General features: G+C 38.2%; 1 protein-coding gene across 3 annotated transcripts in view; it reads right to left on the bottom strand.

Annotated features, from left to right (window-relative positions):
* MRTFB (myocardin related transcription factor B) overlaps window positions 1-18,713 on the bottom strand; it is a 175,871-nt gene extending 157,158 nt beyond the window's left edge. For 2 of the 3 annotated variants that reach the window (XM_046668659.1, XM_046668663.1), the window contains exon 1: window positions 4,171-4,215. In XM_046668659.1, coding sequence (XP_046524615.1) covers window positions 4,171-4,209 — 39 coding nt within the window. In that variant the 5' untranslated portion in view covers window positions 4,210-4,215. Of the gene's footprint in view, window positions 1-4,170; window positions 4,216-18,645 lie in introns of those variants that run through there. The other variant, XM_046668660.1, reaches the window with a different exon arrangement.
* Window positions 18,714-21,460: the final 2,747 nt, after the last annotated feature.

The raw sequence follows: 21,460 nt of genomic DNA, 5'->3' as shown, positions 1-21,460 counted from the left end.
ATGACCCTTAATTATTTCCTTGAGTCCTTGAAAAGGGGAAAATGGTTCCCAACCAAAATAGTATTTACTGAGTGATAACTCACATATTTTCTCATTTAAACCACAACCAGAAGAAAAGTACATTACATCTCCATTCTACGGATGGAAGAGGTGAGACTACGGAAAACAGGGAGGCAGGATCAGAATCCAGAAGCCAGGTCTTCTGACTCAAGAGTCCGGGTTCCGGTCCTGGCACTATCACAAACCATCTGCTTAATCCCACTGCTGTTTTCTCCTCTACAAAATTAAGAGGTTGAAAATTTTATAATTTTCAGAAGCAAACTATTAAAGGAGTAGCTTTAACAGTTTCAACCATAATTTTTTTTTTAAAGGATCAGGTTCACGTTGCCTTTATTTTTTTAATTGAGAGAAACTAAAATAATACATTCAACCCTTGGCCCTCATGGCCGTTTGAAAATAACTCTGTTTTTTTCCCTTTTGTTTTTTTCCCTACAATTGACCACTGGCCATACTAGCGCCTCCCAGCAAGCAGCTGTTATGTATTTTTCAAAATCCCTAAATATAGTGCCTTGATTCAGATCGGGGAGGAACTCAGCCTTCTAATATGGACGCTGAGATGTGATTACATTGTGCTGGTTTCACTCCATTTATAAAATAATTATAGAGTAAGTCATTTTAATGACAAAAATACTTTTTTCTAAGTTTACCATGTTAAACAAGGAAGAGTTTGTTAGAGAAATACCCAGTACTAAGTGAGGCTAAGTCCGCAGTGAGATACTGACGTGCATCCTTCTAACAATCCCCCACATTCCGCCCCCAGGTTTTCCTCCTATTCAACACAGTCTTGTCGGCAACACCTGCCACTAATGTTACAGCTATAGTTACCATGACCACCGCAAACAGTCTTAATAGAAATAAAAAGCAGATCTGTCAATTAAACCCAAGGGAACATTAGCTGTATGCAGAATTACTCTTGGAATATTCTAACTCATTTTTCAGAACACAGCCACCAAGAGGGAGATCTGTAGCCAATGCAAAATAAACTTTAAGAACTAATACTTTGGATTTGGTCTCATAGATTCACCCTAGAGTTCAACATAATAAGATCTCTCAGACGTCAACTTCTCCAAGGAGGCCCTCTTATCCCACTCCTTTATGTATGCCCAGCATTTACGGCACTGTGAGAAAACAGATACGAGGCTATACATTTCAACTGTTTGTCTCAACCTCACTGAACCTCAATATTTGTCTTGGGGAGGAAATAGTTTAATCAAGACCTTAAAAGAACAATACTGTATAAAATTTGAAAACTTGAGCAAAAGGAAAAATAATTAAAATTATATATATACACACACACACAAACACACAAAGTAAGCAGAAGAAAGGAAATAATGAAAATCAGAGCAGAAAATCAATGAAATTTTTTTAAAAAGAGAGAGAAAAATGAAGGAAACCCAAAGCTGCTGCTTTGAGAAGGTAAATAAAATTGCTAAACCTCCAACTGGACTAATCACAGAAAAAGAGAGAAGACACAAATTACCAATATCAGGAGTGGGAGAGGCGAGATCACCATGAATTCTATAGATATGAAAACGATAGTAAGAGACTATTATGAAAAACTTTATGGCAATAAATTCCACAACTTAGATGAAAGGATAAATTCTTTGAAAGAGACAAAGTACCAAAACCCACTCAAAAAGAAATAGATAAACTGAATAGCTGTATTCTAAAACAGATGTATTTTAAAAATTGAATTTGTAGTTTAAAATCTTCCCTCAAAGAAAACTCTGGATCTAGATGGCCTTACTGGTAAATTCTGACAAACGTTTAAGGAAAAAATAGTACACACACTATATAAATTCTTTCAGAAAACTGACAGGAGGAAATACTTCCCACTGTATTCTGTGAGGCCATCAGTTACCATTTACTAAAGCTAGACAAAGACATTACAAGAGGCTATTATGTCCCTCACGAACACAGATGCAAAAATTCTAAACAAAATTTTAACTAATCAAACTGAACAATATATAGAAAGTATAATATATCATGACCAAGTAGGGTTTATCCCAGGAATGCAAGTCTGGTTTACCATTCAAACTACAATCAATGTAATTTACCATATTAACAAACTACTAAATAAAAACCATATGATCGTCCCAGTAAATGTAGATAAATTATCTAACGAAATACAAAATCCATTCCTGATAAAAAAAAAAAAAAACTCCTAGAAAAATTAGAAGAGAATTTCCTCAATCTGATAAATGTAATCCACAAAAAATCTACAGATAACATCACACTTAATGGTGAAAGACAATGATTTCCCTCTAAGATGAGGAACAAGACTAGGGTGTCCACTCTCACCACTTCTATCCAGTGTTACACTAGGTCAGTGCAATTAAGGTAAGAAAACGAAATAGTCATCCAGATGAGAAAGGAAGAAATAAAACTGTCTTTATTCAAAAATGACACGATTATCAATGTAGAAAATCCAGTGGACTCTACAAAAAAGCTACTAGAGGGGCTGGCCCCGTGGCCGAGTGGTTAAGTTCGCACGCTCCGCTGCAGGCGGCCCAGTGTTTCGTTGGTTCGAATCCTGGGCGCGGACATGGCACTGCTCATCAAGCCGCGCTGGGGCAGCGTCCCACATGCCACGGCTAGAAGGACCCACAACGAAGAATATACAACTATGTACTGGGGGGCTTTGGGGAGAAAAAGGAAAAAAAAATAAAATAAAATCTTTAAAAAAAAAAAGCTACTAGAATAAGTGAGTTTAGCAAAGATGCAGGATTAAGATCTATATACAAAACTGAATTGTATTTCTATGCTAGTAATGAACAATTTTATACAGAAATTTTTTTAAAAACCATTTATAAAACACCAAAAAATAGGAAATAGGGGTAAATCTGACAGGAGATGTACAAGATTTGTACTTTAAAACATTGCTGAGAGGGCCAACCCCTTGGCCGAGTGGTTAAGTTTGCGAGCTCCACTTTGGTGGCCCAGGGTTTCACGAGGTTGGATCCTGAGGGCTGCCCTAACACTACTTATCAAGCCATGCTGAGGCAGCGTCCCACACAGCACAATCAGAAGGACCTACAAGTGGAACATACAACTATGTACTGAGGGGTCTTTGGGGAGAAGAAGGAAAAAAAAAAATTAGCAACAGATGTTAGCTCAGGTGCCAATCTTCAAAAAAATAAAATAAAACATCGCTGAGAGAAATTAAAGACATAAAAAACATTTTCATGGATCGGATGACTCAATATTGTTAAGAAGTCAATCCTCTCCAAATTGACATACAGATCCAATATAATCCCAATCAAAATCCCAGCAGGCTGTTTTGTATAAATTGATAACTGATTCTAAACTTCATATGGAATAGCCAAAACAACTTTGGAAAAAACACAAAGTTGGAGGACTAACACTACCGAATTTCAAGACTTATCATAAAGCTATAGTAATTAAGACAGCGTGGTCCTAGCATAAAGATAGACAAATAGATCAATGGAACAGAGTCCAAAATAGACCCACATATATGTACAAGTGATTTTTGACAAAGATGCAAAGGTAATCCAGTAAAGAGAGAATGGTCATTTCAGCGAATGGTGCTGGAACAACCAGACATTCATATGCAAAACAATATGAACTTTAATTCAGACCTTGTACCACATACAAAAATTAAGTCAAAATGGATCCTATACCTAAATGTAAAACCTAAAACTATAAAACTTCTACAAAAAAACATGGGAGGATAATTTCCGTGATCTAGGACCAGGTAAAGAATTCTTAAATATAATACCAAAAATATAACCCCTACAAGAACAAATTGATAAACTGAACTTCATCAAAATTAGGAACTTCTGCTCTTTGAAAGACACTGTTAAGAGAATTAAAAGACAAGTCAGACTGGGAGAAAATATCTGCAGATCGCATATCTGATAAAGAATCTATATCCAGAATATATAAAGAACTCTCAAAACTCAATAATAAGAAAATAAACAATCCAATAAATAAACGAGTAAAAGATCTGACATTTCACAGAGAAATGGCAAACAGGCTCATGAAAATATGCTCAATACATTAGTCATTAGGAAAGTGCAAATTAAAAGGACAATGAGCTACCACTATACACTTATTAGGATGGCTAAAATTTAAAAAGACTGACCATACCAACGGCTGACAGAGATGTGGCACAACTGGAACTCTCATGCATTGCTGGTGAGAAATGTAAAAAGATACAACTTTAAAATAATCTGGCAGTTTTTAAAAAGTTAAACACACACCTACCACACAATCCAGGCATCCCACTCCCAGGTATTTGCCTAAGAGAAAAGAAAGCATATGTCCATACAAAGACTTGTAATATAAATGTTCAGATCGGTTTTATTTGTAATAGCCAGAAACTGGAAACACCCAGATGGCCATTAACAGTGAACAGATATACAAATTGTGGAATATCCATATTTCTCAGCAATAAAAATGAATAGACCACTGATACACTCAACAACATGAGTGAATCTCAAAATAATTATACTGAGTGAAAGAAGCCAGACAAAAAAAGAGTACATACTACACAAATCCACTTATATAAAGCCCTAGAATAGGCAAACTAATCTACAGTGACAGAAAGCAGATCAGTGGTTGCCTGCAGATGGGGGCAGAGGGGCATGAGGCTAGGATTATAAAGGAATACAAAGAAACTTTTGGGGGTGATCAATACTTTCACTATATTTATTGTGGTCATGGTTTTTATGAGTGTATACATGAGTCAGAGGTGTTTAAAGTGCACACTTTAAACGTGTACCAATTATTGCAATGTCAATTATGCCTCAACAAAGCTGGGGGGAAAATAACTGCCTACATTTTATAATATCCATTTTAAATTGTCCCTTTTTCATCAGCATACTGAAAATCTTTCATTGTAGCAAAGCAATTGAGGAAATTGTCTCAAATACACCTTTCCCTTTGACCTTAACTCTCTATAAACACGACTGTACAAGTAAACTACTATTGGATGGAAAAGTGAACCAACTGGTCTCCCTGGATTGCACAGCGGTCTGTTTATTGGCTTCAAAAGAAGCCCGAATGTTTAGCTAAACTGAATGCTTGGTCACTTACTACTGAAACTATTATAACCACAAGCTGCCCTAGAACAATTCATTAATTCAAATAAACATTTATTGCACATGTCCTCTGTCTGGCATTGTTGTAAGTGTCGGGTTTCATGTACAATGGCCAATACCAAATTACAAAGCCATTCTGCGTCCACTCTGGAAATAATCTGTAAGGTTTTAGTCATTGCATTTAAAAAACACAACTAAAGAATGTAAGTGGAAATAAGCTGATTCTTCTCATACAGGAAAAGTTAAAATAATAAATGCTAGTGATAAATTATTAAAGAATTCTAGAATGAACATATCTCTTGAAACCTAAGAGAATTCAGGACAAATATAAAAAAAGTACTTCTACACACAACCAGAAGAGTGGAGCTTGTCAGCTACAAGAGGTCCTTCGAGCTTGGAAACATAAAAAGATGTGAAAAACTCAGACAGATAGATCCAAAACGACTTATATTAAAAAAATAACAGCTAGGAAGCTTTAAGTAAATTCCCTGTTAGTATCAAAGCCAACACTCTGTGCCACCGCACATTCTTTCCTGTCGATTTTAAAGAATTCTGTGCTAACTGGACCAAGGATGGTAATAACATTTGATAGAAAAATGTAAGCTTATTCACTTATCACAAATAAAATTCAACAGGTCCACATCTCTTGCCACAAATATATAGGATATCTTACGGCTTATCAAGAGTATCCATTTAAAAATCTTTTCCTATCTTTTTTCCCTGCAGTGGCACTCCTCTTTCAGGCTTTCTCTATAACAGAATCCAATGAACTCATTCAATGGACGTGAAGTCAGTAAACATGCCGTCAGAGAGAACTGTTGACCACACCGTGCTTCAGATTCCCTTGGAAATTGTTACTCCTTTCCTAAAATCTTCAGATTGCCTCCAACTCTCATTGTTTTGTGTTCTCAAAGGAACAATTTTACTAAACGATAAGCTTTTAGTGAGTTTTGACTGACATAATGATTCCCTGTCACACGTCCTAAACACATCATACCCAAATTCATATCCGCATTAAACGCTGCTAATCTTCTAAATACGCAGTGAGCACAGCATTCCAGGCCACAGGTTCTGCAAGCACAGTGTGTAAATACTTTCATTCCGATAGAGAAGCCATAACCATTAAGACGAAAGATGACAAACATCGTAGTATTCGGTCATTTTAGTCTCTGTTCTTGTTTGTCAGATTTTTAAAAATGAAATAGTTCTGTTTTCGGTAAAATGGTAAGAAAAGTTTCCAAAAAGTAGAGACATTCCACAGCTGACAGTTAATGTAAAGTCCCCATCATGGAACTTTTCCATCCCACCTCCAATATTTACTTTAATTAAAATGGTGAAATGACACCTGCGACAGTTTTCGTTCTACTCAAGATGAGAACCAAATTTGTGTTTCTTCACACCTCCACCGTCAATTATTGCCCTACGATTACATTTCCTTTTGGTGGAGAAAACTGTTCCATCGCCTAACATCTACTAGCAATTTACAATGTGCCAGGCACTGCGCTGAATACATTATATGCAACATTTCCACTCACCCTCACAACAACACTACGATGGAGCATTGTACAGCCAGGTAGTGTGCACGATCTTAAGAACTTGCCCAAGGTCACAGAGCTATCTCCAATTACTAGCAGCACAGAGGAAATCTTGAACCCTTTAGCAGTGAGTCTCCCAAGAGAGGCCTCAAACAGGACCCACCTGCCTGAGAACGTGGACTCATCTAACCACGAGTCTGGGTGTTTGTTTCTTCTCAGTGTGGTTAATCTCTAACGCTCTTTAACTGGACTCTGTGCCTTAACATGGGAGAAAAACGACGCTGCGACAGGACTAGGGGTATACCACCACAATTTATCTTCTTCCCTGCTTTGGCTCTCAGGGACCCTTTGTTACCATAATCTTGCAAAGTCAGGCAAGGTCTCTGGTAAGAAGACAAGACTGTTTGAAAATTTGGGGTAGTCTAACTAGTAATGGGGGATGAGTACTCCCGATGATGCGTAAATGCTTAAAACAATCCTGATTTAAAATCCTATCACTGTTTATCATATAAGTAATACAGTATAAAGTTATAACAAATATGATACAGTAATGAGTAAGTTAGCCTTCATTCCTCCCAAGATTCGATATGTCATTGACAGCACAGAACAGTGGTTTTGAATGGCGCTCCTGGAGCCCCTGCAGAGCACGAGTCCCGCCTTCCACTGCCTCTGAAAATAACCCGTTTTTTACATTGGGGTTTCATGGATAACATATTCACAAAAGAAGTCTGCAAACTACACACCCCCACCCTTACAGAATTTCTGCACACTATTTTGCTATCTTTGAGATGTAGGCTAAAACTTACTTAAATTGAGACTTTCCTAACATAGGAGCAAGAACTGGCTGAATAAGCTTCTGCATTCTCTTTGTCTGTTAAGAGTGACTATACGGTAGAAAGCATAAACAAGATTTGTCAGCTACTGAAACTACAGTTGAAGCATGTGAGAAACGCCTATTTATACACAGAATACATACATATTACTTAGAATCACTTATCAGATTCTCTGTAACTGCCAGGCAACACATTAGCCTGAATTCTACACACACATAGAAGTAAGTTTCAACTGTTTTATTTTATACTTTCCGTAACACAAATTCTTCTCCTAGTTAGATTAACTCCAGGTAGAGATAAAACAATTAGATTTTCCTCATGCCCATTATTTAATACTCCTTTTTGAATTCTATTGATCAGTCAGAGAAAAATCCAAAAATGACATGCGTGGAAATACCGCGTATGTGGAAGTGACCTTGTCATTTAGGTGGTGAACACAGGAGGGAGTGACAAGCGCAGAGACCAACTGCAGGAGGACTGTCTTTAGAGCCGCGTGTTTATCACTGTCTGTGAGAGCAGCTTCCTCCCTCCCTGACACCTAGGCCGTGAACTTTTCTATTTGGAATGATGATCCCTTTGAAGAATTAATTAGTACAGAATGAAGAGAACTACCCCTCATGAATAAAACCTTTTCAGAATACAGAATAAGCCATACTATTCAGTATAGCTTACACAGATACATTTTAACCATTTTTTTCCAGGAGCTGATAAGCGGTGCCCCCAGAAATCAACATTCTTTAATTTTGGCTCTAATTTCAAAAGGGATACAATTTGCAGGGGTCTGGGGTCCCAGCGCAGGGATTTTCCATGTAGTGACTTAACTAACCAATGCAGGAATCAAACCCAGGATTCTGATCTCATTATCATTAAAATCTGAACGTATTCCCTTTCCTAGTCCTTGAGCAGTTTCAGTAAAATTCAGAATACACAAGTCTTAGTCTGACAGATAGTTGTTGAAAACCCTGAAGGAACAAGTGTTAATCTATAAACGAAAAGAAAATTATCTGTTATGTTTTAAATATATATTCATATATATCGTAGAGTAATTTAAAAAGTGAGATGCTGTCATCTCCTCAATTTGAGTTCTTAGAAATACTCTATTAAATTAACACTTGCTAAAAGACACTGGCCTACATTCAGAGTCAGGCAAATTTAGTGAAAGGTCTTTGGTGAAAAATTAAACAAAAATGGCTCACAGCTCTAGTGCAGGGGGAAAAAAAAGGAATCTAGGCAATAAACAAAGACACTAAAAATATACGCAATTTGTTATAATATCTTGTCACATGGCAGGGTGACAGGATGAGAGTGTTCAGCCTACAAAAGTAATACAAATGTATTTATGCCTTAAAATGGAAAAAAACAAACCACCTCTCCCAAGTGTGACCATAATATTACTACTTTAGATAATCATGATTATGTTTTTCTAATATTTAAATAATAAAAATTATGGCATATCCAAGCTACCAGTGGTTTGGTTTTCCTGAATATAAATGGAAGGCAGAGCTGGAACATACTCACCTCAAAATTAAAGGGTAAAAAACCAAAGTCAAATTCCATTTCTAGACGAGCGTTCCAAGAGTTATTAAGAGATAGGAATCAGGAGTCGGATTTCAGGATGCCAAGATTTGAAATCTGCAATTCATTTTATTTTTTATATAAAAGATGAAACTAAGTTAACATCTGCTATTTGGAATACAAAACTTAAGTCCTGATGTGAACTGAATTCTTACTTTTAAGGTGAACTTCCAGTCCTTTCCATTCACAAATAGGACTTGATTTATTAAGTTCCCTGCTTTGTATCTCCAGAGTTGATCAAAGCACACTTTCTTAGTACAATCTGTATTGTTCCGAGTGTTTTATAAACATCTTTTGTGAGAGTTTACAGGAGTGATCTGAAATCATATCCAAGGTTTCATCCTATGAGTCAGTTATTCTTAGGAAATAGAAATTCTTTGTCTTTATCACCTTTATTTCCCTCTCTATCACATATCAGATACTAATCTGTCACTAGATTTAAAAAAAATCATTGGCAGTATTGTCAGTAGATAATTACTGGCATTAAATACTAGGCAGGACAAAGGGGAAAAAAGGGCACAATTTCATTACCTGGACATGAAAATTAGAGGTCTACACAATATCTGAATTTTCACAGAAGTCCCTTAGCCAATAAAAGTAACTCTCAAGGACTATCTACCATCTAGGCCTACACTGATAACTCCCAAGTCTGTATTTCCTGTCCTCATCTGAGATCCAAATTGTCTACCCAGCTGCCTGCTGGACATGTTCACTCAAATTCATTCATTCACACCGATACTAACTGAATACCTACTATGTGCCAAGTGCAGTATGCTAGTCTATAGAGATTCATAGCAAAGAAAACAGCCCCTGTCCTCATGGGGTTTCTAATTGTAAAGGAAGAGAAACCGATCAAATAATCATAAAAATAAGTAAGATACAAATTACAATTAGCCCTATGTCCCAGTCTAAGCTAGTCTAAAATTGAACTCAGTTTATTCACTGCACTCCGGTCTGCCTGCCCCCTGAACCCTGATTCTTGGATAGAAATTGTGCCATCGCAGGTTACCAAGGCCACAAACTTGGGAGGCATTCTTGACCCTCCCATCCTCCTCAGATCTTCTCAATCTCCAGATCCAACCTTTATTCCCAGAGTAGATGTGCACGGTTGGCTCTGCTCAGAACAACTCTTGCCCACTTTCTCTGGGAACTCCCAATGAGATGGTGGTAGAGAGCTTCCAACAAAGACCCCAGTGTCTGGCCCAGACACAAAACCCAAGGCCAAGAGTGCCCCTGGGACTTTAACAACTAAAGCTGGGAAGGAGAAGCTCTTTCTTCCTCTGGGTTGGAGAGTATGAAGATGGCCCCTGCCCTGGGGAGAAGCCTGAGGGAACAGGGATAAGGGAAAGAGCCCCTGAGATAATGAGTAACACTTCCAATGCCCCAAGGCCCCTGAGGTAGTCCTGGTTTCTGCAGAACTTCACTCCTTTTGCGACCTTCTCTGGAGCCTTTACCTTTTAACTCAAGATAGTTCGAGCAGGGTTTTTGTTACCGGTAGCCAGGATTCCTAACTAATAGCTCCTAAACGTTTCCAGTCTATGTCTTATCCAACTCTGCCATGAATACCCTAGTTCAGGTCCTCATCAACTCTCACCTGGACTAGTGTAACTCCTAATGGGTCTCCTGTCTGGAGTCCTGCTTCTGGCATCCAGCATCCAGAACACAGCAACCAGAGTGACCACATCACTCTCCCCGTTAGACTCCTCCACGGCTCCCCATCAATACAGACCAAATCTAAATTCCTTAACAAGACACACCCAACTCTCTGTAATCAATCTTGCTCTCCAGCTAAGCAACTGTTACTCCCTGCCTCACATTTTATGCTTGGACTAAGTGAAACTTACTTGGGCTTCAGCACCGCAAACACACACACATACACCATGCTGAACTGACTGGGAAGTAAGATACTTTCCTTTCTGAAAACCATGAAAACCAGAAGGGATTAAAGAAAAGCAATTTTCTTTAGGCTCCCTTCTAGGCATCAAGTCATCCCACCCACGTCTACATTTAATTACATCAATAATCCTAAATATGGCTTGCTACAAGATATCTGGTGCCGGGGCACATGGCATACACAGCAGCAAGCAACGGGAAGAGAGAATCACAGAGCCTAACAAGAAGCTCAGGTTGCCTACCCATGTGGACTGAGCACAAGTATCCACTCTTCTTACACAAATAAAGGAGAGTACTCCCTCCTGCCTTCTGTGTACCTCCACTGCCCTCTGTGGATGCCTCTAGAATGACATAGGAGCTCTTGTTCCTTGAGGATAGGGCTGCGTTCCTCTCACCGCTGGATCCCCAAGCACAGTCAAGTGCTCAGTACATACGAGACACTTAGAAATGTTCACAGAATGATGCACGTATTCTGAGCTACGCAGAACACTGAAAGACACCTTTCTAACGTAAAAAAAAGAAAAAAAAGGCACATTGGGTGTTAGGTTGGAAAACTTGGTCTTCTCACACTGAAATTAGATGAGAATATTTGAAAACACAAAAGATGCTTAATATCTGTAACCCACTGTATAGTTAACCAGCTGACCATATAATTTTGCACCAATTTTTTAAATGGGAGATGTCTAGAAATGAGGTACAATTTTTTTAGCTTACAGAAAATTTCAGAAAGACGACTGCACAAGCAACCAAAGAAAAACAGATAAATTGGACTTCATCAAAAAGAAAAACATTTTGCTTCAAAGAACAACATCAAGAAAGCAAAAAGACAATCCAGAGAATGGGAGGAAAATTTTACAATTCATATATCTGATAAGGATATGTGTGTGTGCACACGGGTCTTTATCCAGAAGATATAAAGAACTATTATAACTCAAGAATAAAAAGGCAATGCAATTTTAAAAATGGGAAAATAATTTGAATAAGCATTTCTCTAAAAAAGATATACAGAGGCCAGCCCAGTGGTGCAACAGTTAAGTTCATGTGCTCTGCTTTGGCAGCCCAGGGTTCACGGGTTGGGATCCCAGGCGCAGACCTACATCCTACTCATCAACCAAGCTGTGGTGGTGTCCCACATACAAAATAGAGGAAGACTGGCACAGATATTAGTTCAGGGACAATCTTCCTCAAGCAAAAAGAGGACGATGGGCAACAGATGTTAGCTCAGCGCCAATCTTTCTCACACACACACACACAAAGAAACAAGAATTAAAAACAAAAGATAATACAAGTGGCCAACAAGCAGAGGAAAAGATCTTCAACATCATTAGTCATTTGGGAAATGCAAATCAAAACTACAATGAGATACTACTTCACACCCATTGAGATGGCTACTATGAGGGAAAAAAACCAGAAAATAACAGGTGTTGGCAAGGATGTGAAGGGACTAGAATCCTCTAACATTGCTGATGGGAATGTAAAATAGTGTAGCCACTTTAGAAAACAGTTTGGCAGTTCCTCAAAGAGTCAAACATAGGCTTACCATAAGCCCCAGCAATTCTAGGTGTCCAACAGAAATGAAAACATATGTCCACCCACATGTTCACAGCAGCATTAATCATAATAGCCAAAATGTGGAAACCATCCGAATGTCCATCAATGAACAAATAAACAAAATGCGTTATACCCATGCATTAGAATATTATTTGGCAACAAAAAGGAATGAAATCCTGATACATGGACAACAAAGAGGAACCTCAAAAACATGCCAAGTGGAAGAAGCCAGACACAAACGGCCACACGTTGTCTAACTCCATTTATATAACATGCCCAGAAGACGCAAATCCATAGACACAGAAAGCAGATTAGTGGTTGCCAGGTGCTGGAGAGGGAAGAATGGACAGTCACTACTAATGGGCATGTCATTCTTTTTGGTTTCTTTTGGGGATGATGAAAGTGTTCTGGAATTAGACAGTAGGGATCGGTGCACAACTCTGTCAATATACTAAAATCCACTGAATTTTATTGTTTAAATGGGTGAACTTTATGGTATGTGAATTATATCTCAACAGAGCTGTTATTAAAAAAAAATGCACAAAATCATATAGCGACACCTCTGTGCAGAGGCCTGGTTGAATCACTCTGCCTGCTATGGGAAAACCTGTCGCAAAGAAAACACAAAATCTGTTCAAACAAGAAAATGATTTATTTTCCTACCACTAAATCCCTACAGCGACCAACCATAAAATCAAATCCAAAGTAAAAAGAGGAAAGAACAAAAGAGCACCCAATTTGCAATTCGCTGGCAGGTATGAAATGGAATTAACCAAAGACAGCACAAAGAAAAATGTTTATCAGAACTGCTCACTTCCCTTCGATTACGCAGATTTAAACAAGTCAAAGTCCTTTTTAACTCATGAGAAAACGTGCCAGCTTCTTTATTAGCACAGAGCAAGGAAAAACAAGCATTCTCTCCTATAACAAAATTAACGTCCCACAGAAGGTCTGTTTGTACTTGGCCGTCATGGACCTTTCATCTCAGAGCACTCCTAAATTAAACAAGCCTATGTTGTATTGAACACAATGAGCCAGACACCCTGGCAGGCTCCTAAACTTCGTCAGTTGATGTTAAAGAACATTAGAAATAAAGAGGATCGTGAGAATAATGGTGATGGTGGTGACAAAATAGCTTTATCGTCATTCCGTCCAATGTTTCAATGATCTACAACAATGGAAACGTTCTAACAACTCCGAGACCCACTTCTCTGCTGGTGTACTTAAGAGAGCACAGAGACCAGCCAGAGACCTGGATTCAAGGCATTGTTTTTTTTTAACATACTAGCTGCCTGCCTGAGGACAAATTTCACAACTGAGCCCTTCTATTCTCTAAAACTAGAGTGATTATATCTATCCCCACGGAGCTGTGAGAATGCACACAAAGGGTACAGCCCAATGCTCCAAACGTATATCCCCACCATAAAAATCCTCACAGTTTTCGGCCCTCGAAGCAGACACTCACTTGAGAGCTTATCTCACGGCATAAGCAACTGACATCAGCCATCCTTCTTCTACTCCAAGGACATCTAAACAACCAAAAGATCCCATGGAGATTTCACATGAAATAAATTATCCCCTCCCACAGAGCTGCAAGTAAGAAAGCCGTCAATAAAGTGTGTTTCAAATGTATTAAATGAGGGCACGACACAAAGAATTCATTCACCTCAGAGGTATTTAAAAGCACTGAACTGAGAAAGACACACCTAGAGAAACACTTACTATTAGGGAGAAATGCATATTTTTCAGTGCAATAATTGGTAACCTTTCTGTAAAGATTGATGCAATTTGATTATAATTCCCAAGTGTCAGTAATCAGTTCTTAAGGTAAAAGAAAGAGGAAGTGGGATGGTTTCAAGCACTCCAGAAAAGATGTAGGAGGAGATCCTTTCCCATTGACAGCAATTAATGTTTGAGTGACGGCTGCTAGAATATTCAGACTGAAAAACTTTGTTACATTAGAATAGACTGAAATCTATTTAAAACAAAACTTACTGGGTTTAACGTACACAAACACAACCTTCACCATGAAACAGGTGTCCTCTCTGAACAAAGTGGCACAAAAGAAAAGCTCACATGGATTTCCTGGATTGTCATCACACCACTATGATATGGCGGGAACGACGGTGTTCAGCCACAGCCCCATGTTGGAAGTCTATTTAACGAGAGTATCTAGACTCAGCAGTAATAGATGCAGTCCGACTCCTCTGCCCAGCTCCAGACAAATTTCCATCATGCCACAAAACTAGGCAAAGCTTCCAGGGTTAGGAAGGAAGATTTCTCAAAGGAGATGGGACATGCAGAGGCTGGAGATCTTCCCAGGGAGTTTCACTAAGCACCGTGCTCATTACGGAACTTGTGCCTAGAGCTCCTGCTCTCCACCACTCTCCAAAACTCTGCCCTTAAGACTCTGAGTTACTAAGACCTCTGGGAGAGACCAACTCAGTTAACAGATACCACGGAAGTAAGCCCTGAGTGTCGGCTGTGCTAGGGATCTACTTTCTATACCACATATAAGCACTTTACAAAATGTTTTCCCTCCTCCTGCAGTTCAATACTCTCACCCGGGTCATAAAAGTTTCACCTAAATATTCTACCACCACAAATTCTGTATATGAAGACAGAACGTCTCCTCTTTCCAACTTTCCAATCAAATAACCACTTACACTGCCAGTCTAAACTTTAAGCTTTATGCCTAAAATAGGAAGAAACTGTCACAAATGCACAAAATCCAACTCATTAAATACACAAGAATATCTTAAAATCTGTTTAAACACAGTACAAAAATTTTTATAAATGCAGCTAAGAGGAGAAATAAATGATGAAATTTTAATTTTAATTAAGACTTCAGTCTAACTACTTCCAGTAATTCCTCACTTTCCAGGAGTATTTTTAGAATTAGGGCTTTAAAGCATGTGATTAGAGAAATTAACTCATCAGTGAAATGAAAGCTACCATTAAGCAAATTCCTACACTACCACAGAAAAGAGATTCAAGAGCTCAGAACTTTGGTTATTTTAGAACATAAATACAAGATCATACCATTAGCCACAATAAGATGTCAGAGGGAAAAGTCCAGGAAATCTCATTAATTTAGATTCTACTAATGAAGACTCAATAATTTCAAGTTTGCCTAGATTTAACTTTGGACTATTTATTAAGAAAAGGGTTGCTAAGCAATTAAAGTACAAATAACGATTGCTAGGGGATTATTTAATCAAGTTAAAATTTTTACATGCAAATAACTGCTGCTAAAATACTAATTAAAACTAGCTCATGCATTCTTTAGAATCCCATATTCCAGTGGAAACAAACTGCAGGAAACAAGAGTCCGAAACACTGCTTAAATCTATTAGATAATGGTTCCATCTTCTCTGTTTATTTTGGCTGTGCGAACTGGTTTAGCAGTCAGAAAAGCTTAATAGGCACAATACTGGATTGTGAGGTACAAGAAATATAAAATTGGTCATTCAGATGACCAAAATATATTTCTCATATATATTTGGTCTTCATCTAGTTTCTGGCACAGAGCTCCTGAAAAACTCTTGGAATTTCCTAAGCGCTGAGAGGGATAAAAGTGTCTTTTGTTATGTTAATGAGGCGACTTTTGGAAAGCACCCAAGGATGGGGGCTGCTGGCGGTGGAGCCAACTGTGTGATTAGAGGGTGGGAACCCGAACCTCTAGAGAAGGGAGGAGGGCTGGAGGTTGAATCAACCACCAATGGCCAATGAGGCAATCATGCCTATGCAATGCAGCCTCCATAAAAACCCAAAAGGACTGGGTTCGGAGAGCTTCCAAGTCGGTGAACACGTGGAGATCTGAGGCTAGTTTTTCATTCAGAGAGGACATGGAACTCCGCACCCTTTCCCTATACCTCACCCTATTCATCTCTTCTACCTGGCTGTCCCTTTTATATTAAACCAGTGAGTAATAGTAAGTAAAACGCTTCCTAAGTTCTCTGAGCCATTCTAGCAAATCAATCGAACCCAAAGGGGGAGTCAAGGGAACCTCTGGTTTATAGCTAGTTGGTCAGAAATACAATTGACAACCTGGACTTGGAACTGGAATATGAAGTCCAAGAAGGGGGTCGTTGAAATCTCTGTAGCTGGCCGGTCAGAAGTACAGGCAACAACCTGGGCTCACAACTCGCATCTGAAGGGGGTGGAGGGGAGGCCGTCTTGTAGACTGAACCCTTACCCTGTGAGATCTGATGCTATCTCCAGGTAGGGAGTAGGAGAACTCACTTGAATTCTTGGACACCCTGCTGGTGTCTGAGAATGGACTGGTGTTGTATGGGAAGCCCTCCCCACCCCAACACACTCGCTGGAACTGGGTCCAGGAACCCTTTTAAACTTAAATATTCTTCTCAATGGCTGGCAATCTATTTCTCTGCTTTCATTTTTAATAAATGCTGAGCCACACAATTAAAATACAACAATTTCTCTCCATTATAATTAAAAACACATTTTGGGGCATTCACTGTATCCTTGTCTTCAAATAACACATCTGAAAAATATTCCCATGTCTCTAATATGAAACATAAATAGGATTCTTTAATAAGATCTAGTATCTTCACTAGTTTAGACACTTACTTCGCCCTTAACAGTAACAACAAAAAACAAACAAAAAAGCAGACTTAAAACACAGTAGTAGTGTATGTGATTCTGAAAATAAATGGGATATAGTCCAAATCAATACTCCAAACAAAATGTCACAAAACGTTATGGTGCTAAGTGTCACTACAATCACGTATGTCTAGATTTAGGTACATTTAAAAATCAAAGATGCTAGTTTTCTATTCCAAGAAATTAAATTTCTTAATTAAAATTTAAGGCACTTCTCATTTACAACCTAATTCTAACTTAACAAGGACAATACACACCAATCATTAATCCCTTCAAAAACAATTTGAGTGTCTGCCAGGTATCAAATTAGTTGCTGGATGTATGCTGGCAAATAAAATACACTTGGTTCCAGCCTCCACAGTATTCGGTCAACAGTGTTAACTTGGAGTGAAAAGAAAGTACCCACAGGAAAGGCAATCTATATGATAAGAAAACGCATTTTATAAACCTACAAAAGAGATAAATTGTAATTGGTTTTTTTATTAGTCAAAGAACAAACAGTAGGTAAATGACAAAGTTGGTGCCTGTTTAATGTGAGACCTTCCTTAAGTAACTATTATTTGATTGAAATAAAATCTAAAACAAACATACAATTAGAGTTCACATTCATATCAGAAACTGGCAAAATCCTTTGGACAAAAGAGACTCAACGTCCATATTCATAGCTTTACATGTGAACACATATTCACATAATTCAAAAATATTCCATTATCACCCAAGTTTGTAAATCATATTCTGTATGCTATTCTGCAATTGATCCATATTTGAAAGATGTTAAAAAGTCAGTTTTTAAAGTTTCTTTAAGGTCCACTATAAGTGAATAAAAAAGAAAGGTACTGCTCTCCACAGAGGAAAACTTTCAGTATCCAAAATAATTGGTTGCAACAATTTAAAAATATTTATGAGTTAATCAGGGCAACAGACCTAAAAACAATGAACACAACCTGTAAACCAATTTAAAGATTTGTATATAAATACTTCTATATCTATAGTTAAATTTCTAGAATATGTTCGCCAAAATATTAATGGCAGGCAGTCATCTCTGGGTGGCAGGAGTGTTTACTTTTGTCATTATATTGTTTTATGTTGATAGCAGTTTTTTTCTCATTATTATAATAAGAAAAATACAACGCATTTTCATTTAAGAAAAAGAAGTGTTACTATCTCATGAAAAGTGGCTTCAAACCCCTTCCCAACTCCCTATTTTAAAAACAATGTTTTCACTGAATGCTGCAAGTATGTATAACCTCCAAACAGCCTATGTTCCACCTGCTGGATCTCCTTCTGAGGACCATGGTTTAAAACAATGAGATAATGGGACTTCAAAGATTAAATTCAAAGAGGTAAGGAAAGCCAAAACCTTATTCAAACAGCCCACGTTCCTGGCATCCACCTTGAACTTAACACTCCTAAAACAATCTCCCTCTTAGATCTTAAGAAAGCAGGCTGTGAAAGGGATTAAAAAAAGAATAGCGACTTTTTTTTTTAATTAAATCATAAAAAACTTACCTCAGTAAAAATATTTAATTACTTTCCTGTCTTACATTCTCTTTCTTAGCACCTTTATTGTGAACCTGGAGGGGAGAAAAAGGTAAATTTACTTTTTGTTGAACACGTACTACAGGCCAGGCAGAACGGTGAGAGAAAGCCTCCGGGAGAACATGAAGCCTGCGATAAACTGGGACGAACACAACAGAAGTTACTAAAGTGGGATGGTTGGGAAGGAGGATGGGAAGTTGTAAGTGTACTTAAATAACTTTTCCTCAATTGTTCAGGAACCTATAAATGAGTGTATTCAACAAACAGGCTGAAAGCACTCTGGCAGGTTCAGAGTTGTGTTGCTAGACCCGGAAGTCTGCATCTGAATCCCAGCTCTACCGCCTCCTAGCTTGTGTGATCCTGAGCAAGTCGCTAACCTGTGTGCCTCAGTTTCCCCATATGTATAATAACAGTGCCCAACTCACAGGACTGCTGAGGACTATACAAGATAATCCACATCAGGGACTTTAAAACAGTTCCTGGAACATAATAAACGGCCAGCAAATATTAACTACGGTTTCTATGATTATATGCTCTTACATAATAAACCTGTTTGCCTCTCATCACCTCCACCACCATATGTTATCATCATCATTATTACTGAGAAATGGCATAATCCTGTCTTCAAGAGGCTTACCGTGTACTGGGTGAGATGAGCTACCCAGACACATAATATTAGGCAAAAGAAAGATCAAACTCAATTATTCACTCATTTATTTAACAAATATCTGACTATCTATTCTCTGCCAGATATTTTGCTGGGCGTTCTTTGGTGGCTGGGATGGACACAGTCCTCTCCTCACAGTGTCCAGTCTATCAAGGCCCACCCACAGGACAGACTCTGCTTTTCACTGGGTGAGGGGCAGTATGGATCTGAACTGGCAGAACTGAAGAGGAGAACACTCTGAGTGGAAGGGATGGTGTTATAGGAAGCAGAGTGCCTTTGGGGAATGCTGAGTAGCCTTGTTGTCAGGGAGCATCCAGGAGGGCCATCATCAGTAGCAAGGCTAGAAAGCAGGGGGCCCTCAAGAGCCAGGCTGAGTGCGCTCCCTCTTCTCAAGTACACTGATTATCCTACTCAAATTGAATCACGGCTTACTCTCAACTTCAATTCTAACGCAGTCACGCGTCACTTAAAGACAGGGATACATTCTGAGAAATGCGTTCTTAGGCAATTTTGTCGCTGTGTGAGCATCACAGAGTGCACTTTATACAAAACTAAATGGTATAGCCCACTTCAGAGCCAGGCTGCATGCACTAATCTTATGGGACCACTGTCCTGTATGTGGTATGCCATTGACCGAAACATTATGCAGCACATGACTGTATCTTGCTACTGTTTTTCTTCATGGTTTCTTTTTTTCTCTTTTAAAAGTGAGGGGGTGAGTAGGAAAAAGAAAAAGAGAATAACAACCTCTACCCATGTTGGCATTGGTGGTGACGGTGGTGGAAGCGGCACTAAGTAATGAGTTTCACGTGCTCTTTCTAAATTCTCCCAACATTCTTACAGAGACAGAATTGTTCCTTTTACAGATTAGGAAACTGAGGCTCAGAGAAGCCAAATAGATGGCTGATGCCCACAGAGCTGACAAACGCAGACAAAGGATTTAACTGCAAGTTTGACTCCCAAGGCCTGCTTTCTCTTAGGCACACACGTATAAGGGATTTTATACATTAAAACTGCTAAAAACGACTTACAGCTTCACGGTACATCAATTGCCATACTTATACAGAAACAGCCTTCATACATACAACCAAACCACTTAGAAAAGATAAAGGAAAAGAAGATCTCACTTACAAAAGCAAAAAAAGATAAAATATGTACATAAATTTAACAAGAAATGGGCAAAAAATGAGAAAATCTTTAAAATGCTCTGGAAGGATTCAAGAGAAAACCCAACAAATGAAAAGTATACAATGTCCTTGGATAAGAAGATTTAATATCAGAAAGATAAGAATTCTCCCTATATTAGTTCATAATTTTAACATGATCTCAATTTTTTTTTTTCTGGAACTAGACAAAGGATTCTAAAGTTCACATGGAAAAATAAACAAGCAAAAATTGCCAGGAAAATAAAGGGCAACAAAGGAAACTAATTTTACAAGGTATTAAAACATTTATAAAACCAATAATGTGTACTAGTGTATGAATAGAAAGACTAATGGAACAGAACAGAAAAGTCGAGAGATGTGCCCCAATACACCCGGAAGTTCAGAGCACAATAAAGGTGCATTGTCTTCTGAAACAAATGGGTAACGATAACTGGCAGCCATATGGAAAAAGATAAAGTTGAATCTATATGTCATCCCTGAACACTAGAATAAATTCTAAAGAATCAAAGATTTAAAGGTAAAAATGACACTATAAAAGCACCAAAAGCAAACAAGGGCAAATTCCAAATTCTTGGAGGTCTTTCTGTGACTCTAAATTCAGACACCATAAAAGATCACCTGAGATTTAAAGGAAAAACTTTTAAGCCTCCCTCCATATCAAAATACATCAAGACAATTTTTTTAAAAAAATTACAAACTGGGGGAAACTGCAACTCACATCACAAAGGGCTAATCTCTCTCAATACATAAATTCCTAGAAATCGATTGTAAAAAAGGCAATCTGAAAGAAAAATGTGCAAAGGGCATGAAGAGATGGTTCACAGAAAAGAAACAGAAATAGCCTTTAAGCATGTGAAAAGATGCTCAGTCTCATTCCTCATCAAAGCCATGCACACTGAAACAACACTGAGTGTCGTTTCTCACCCACCGGATGGATACAAATCCAAGGGTG

Source organism: Equus quagga, chromosome 7 (assembly GCF_021613505.1).
Source record: "Equus quagga isolate Etosha38 chromosome 7, UCLA_HA_Equagga_1.0, whole genome shotgun sequence".
NCBI classification, from domain to species: domain Eukaryota; kingdom Metazoa; phylum Chordata; class Mammalia; order Perissodactyla; family Equidae; genus Equus; species Equus quagga.
This window is presented reverse-complemented; position numbering and strand designations above follow the sequence as displayed.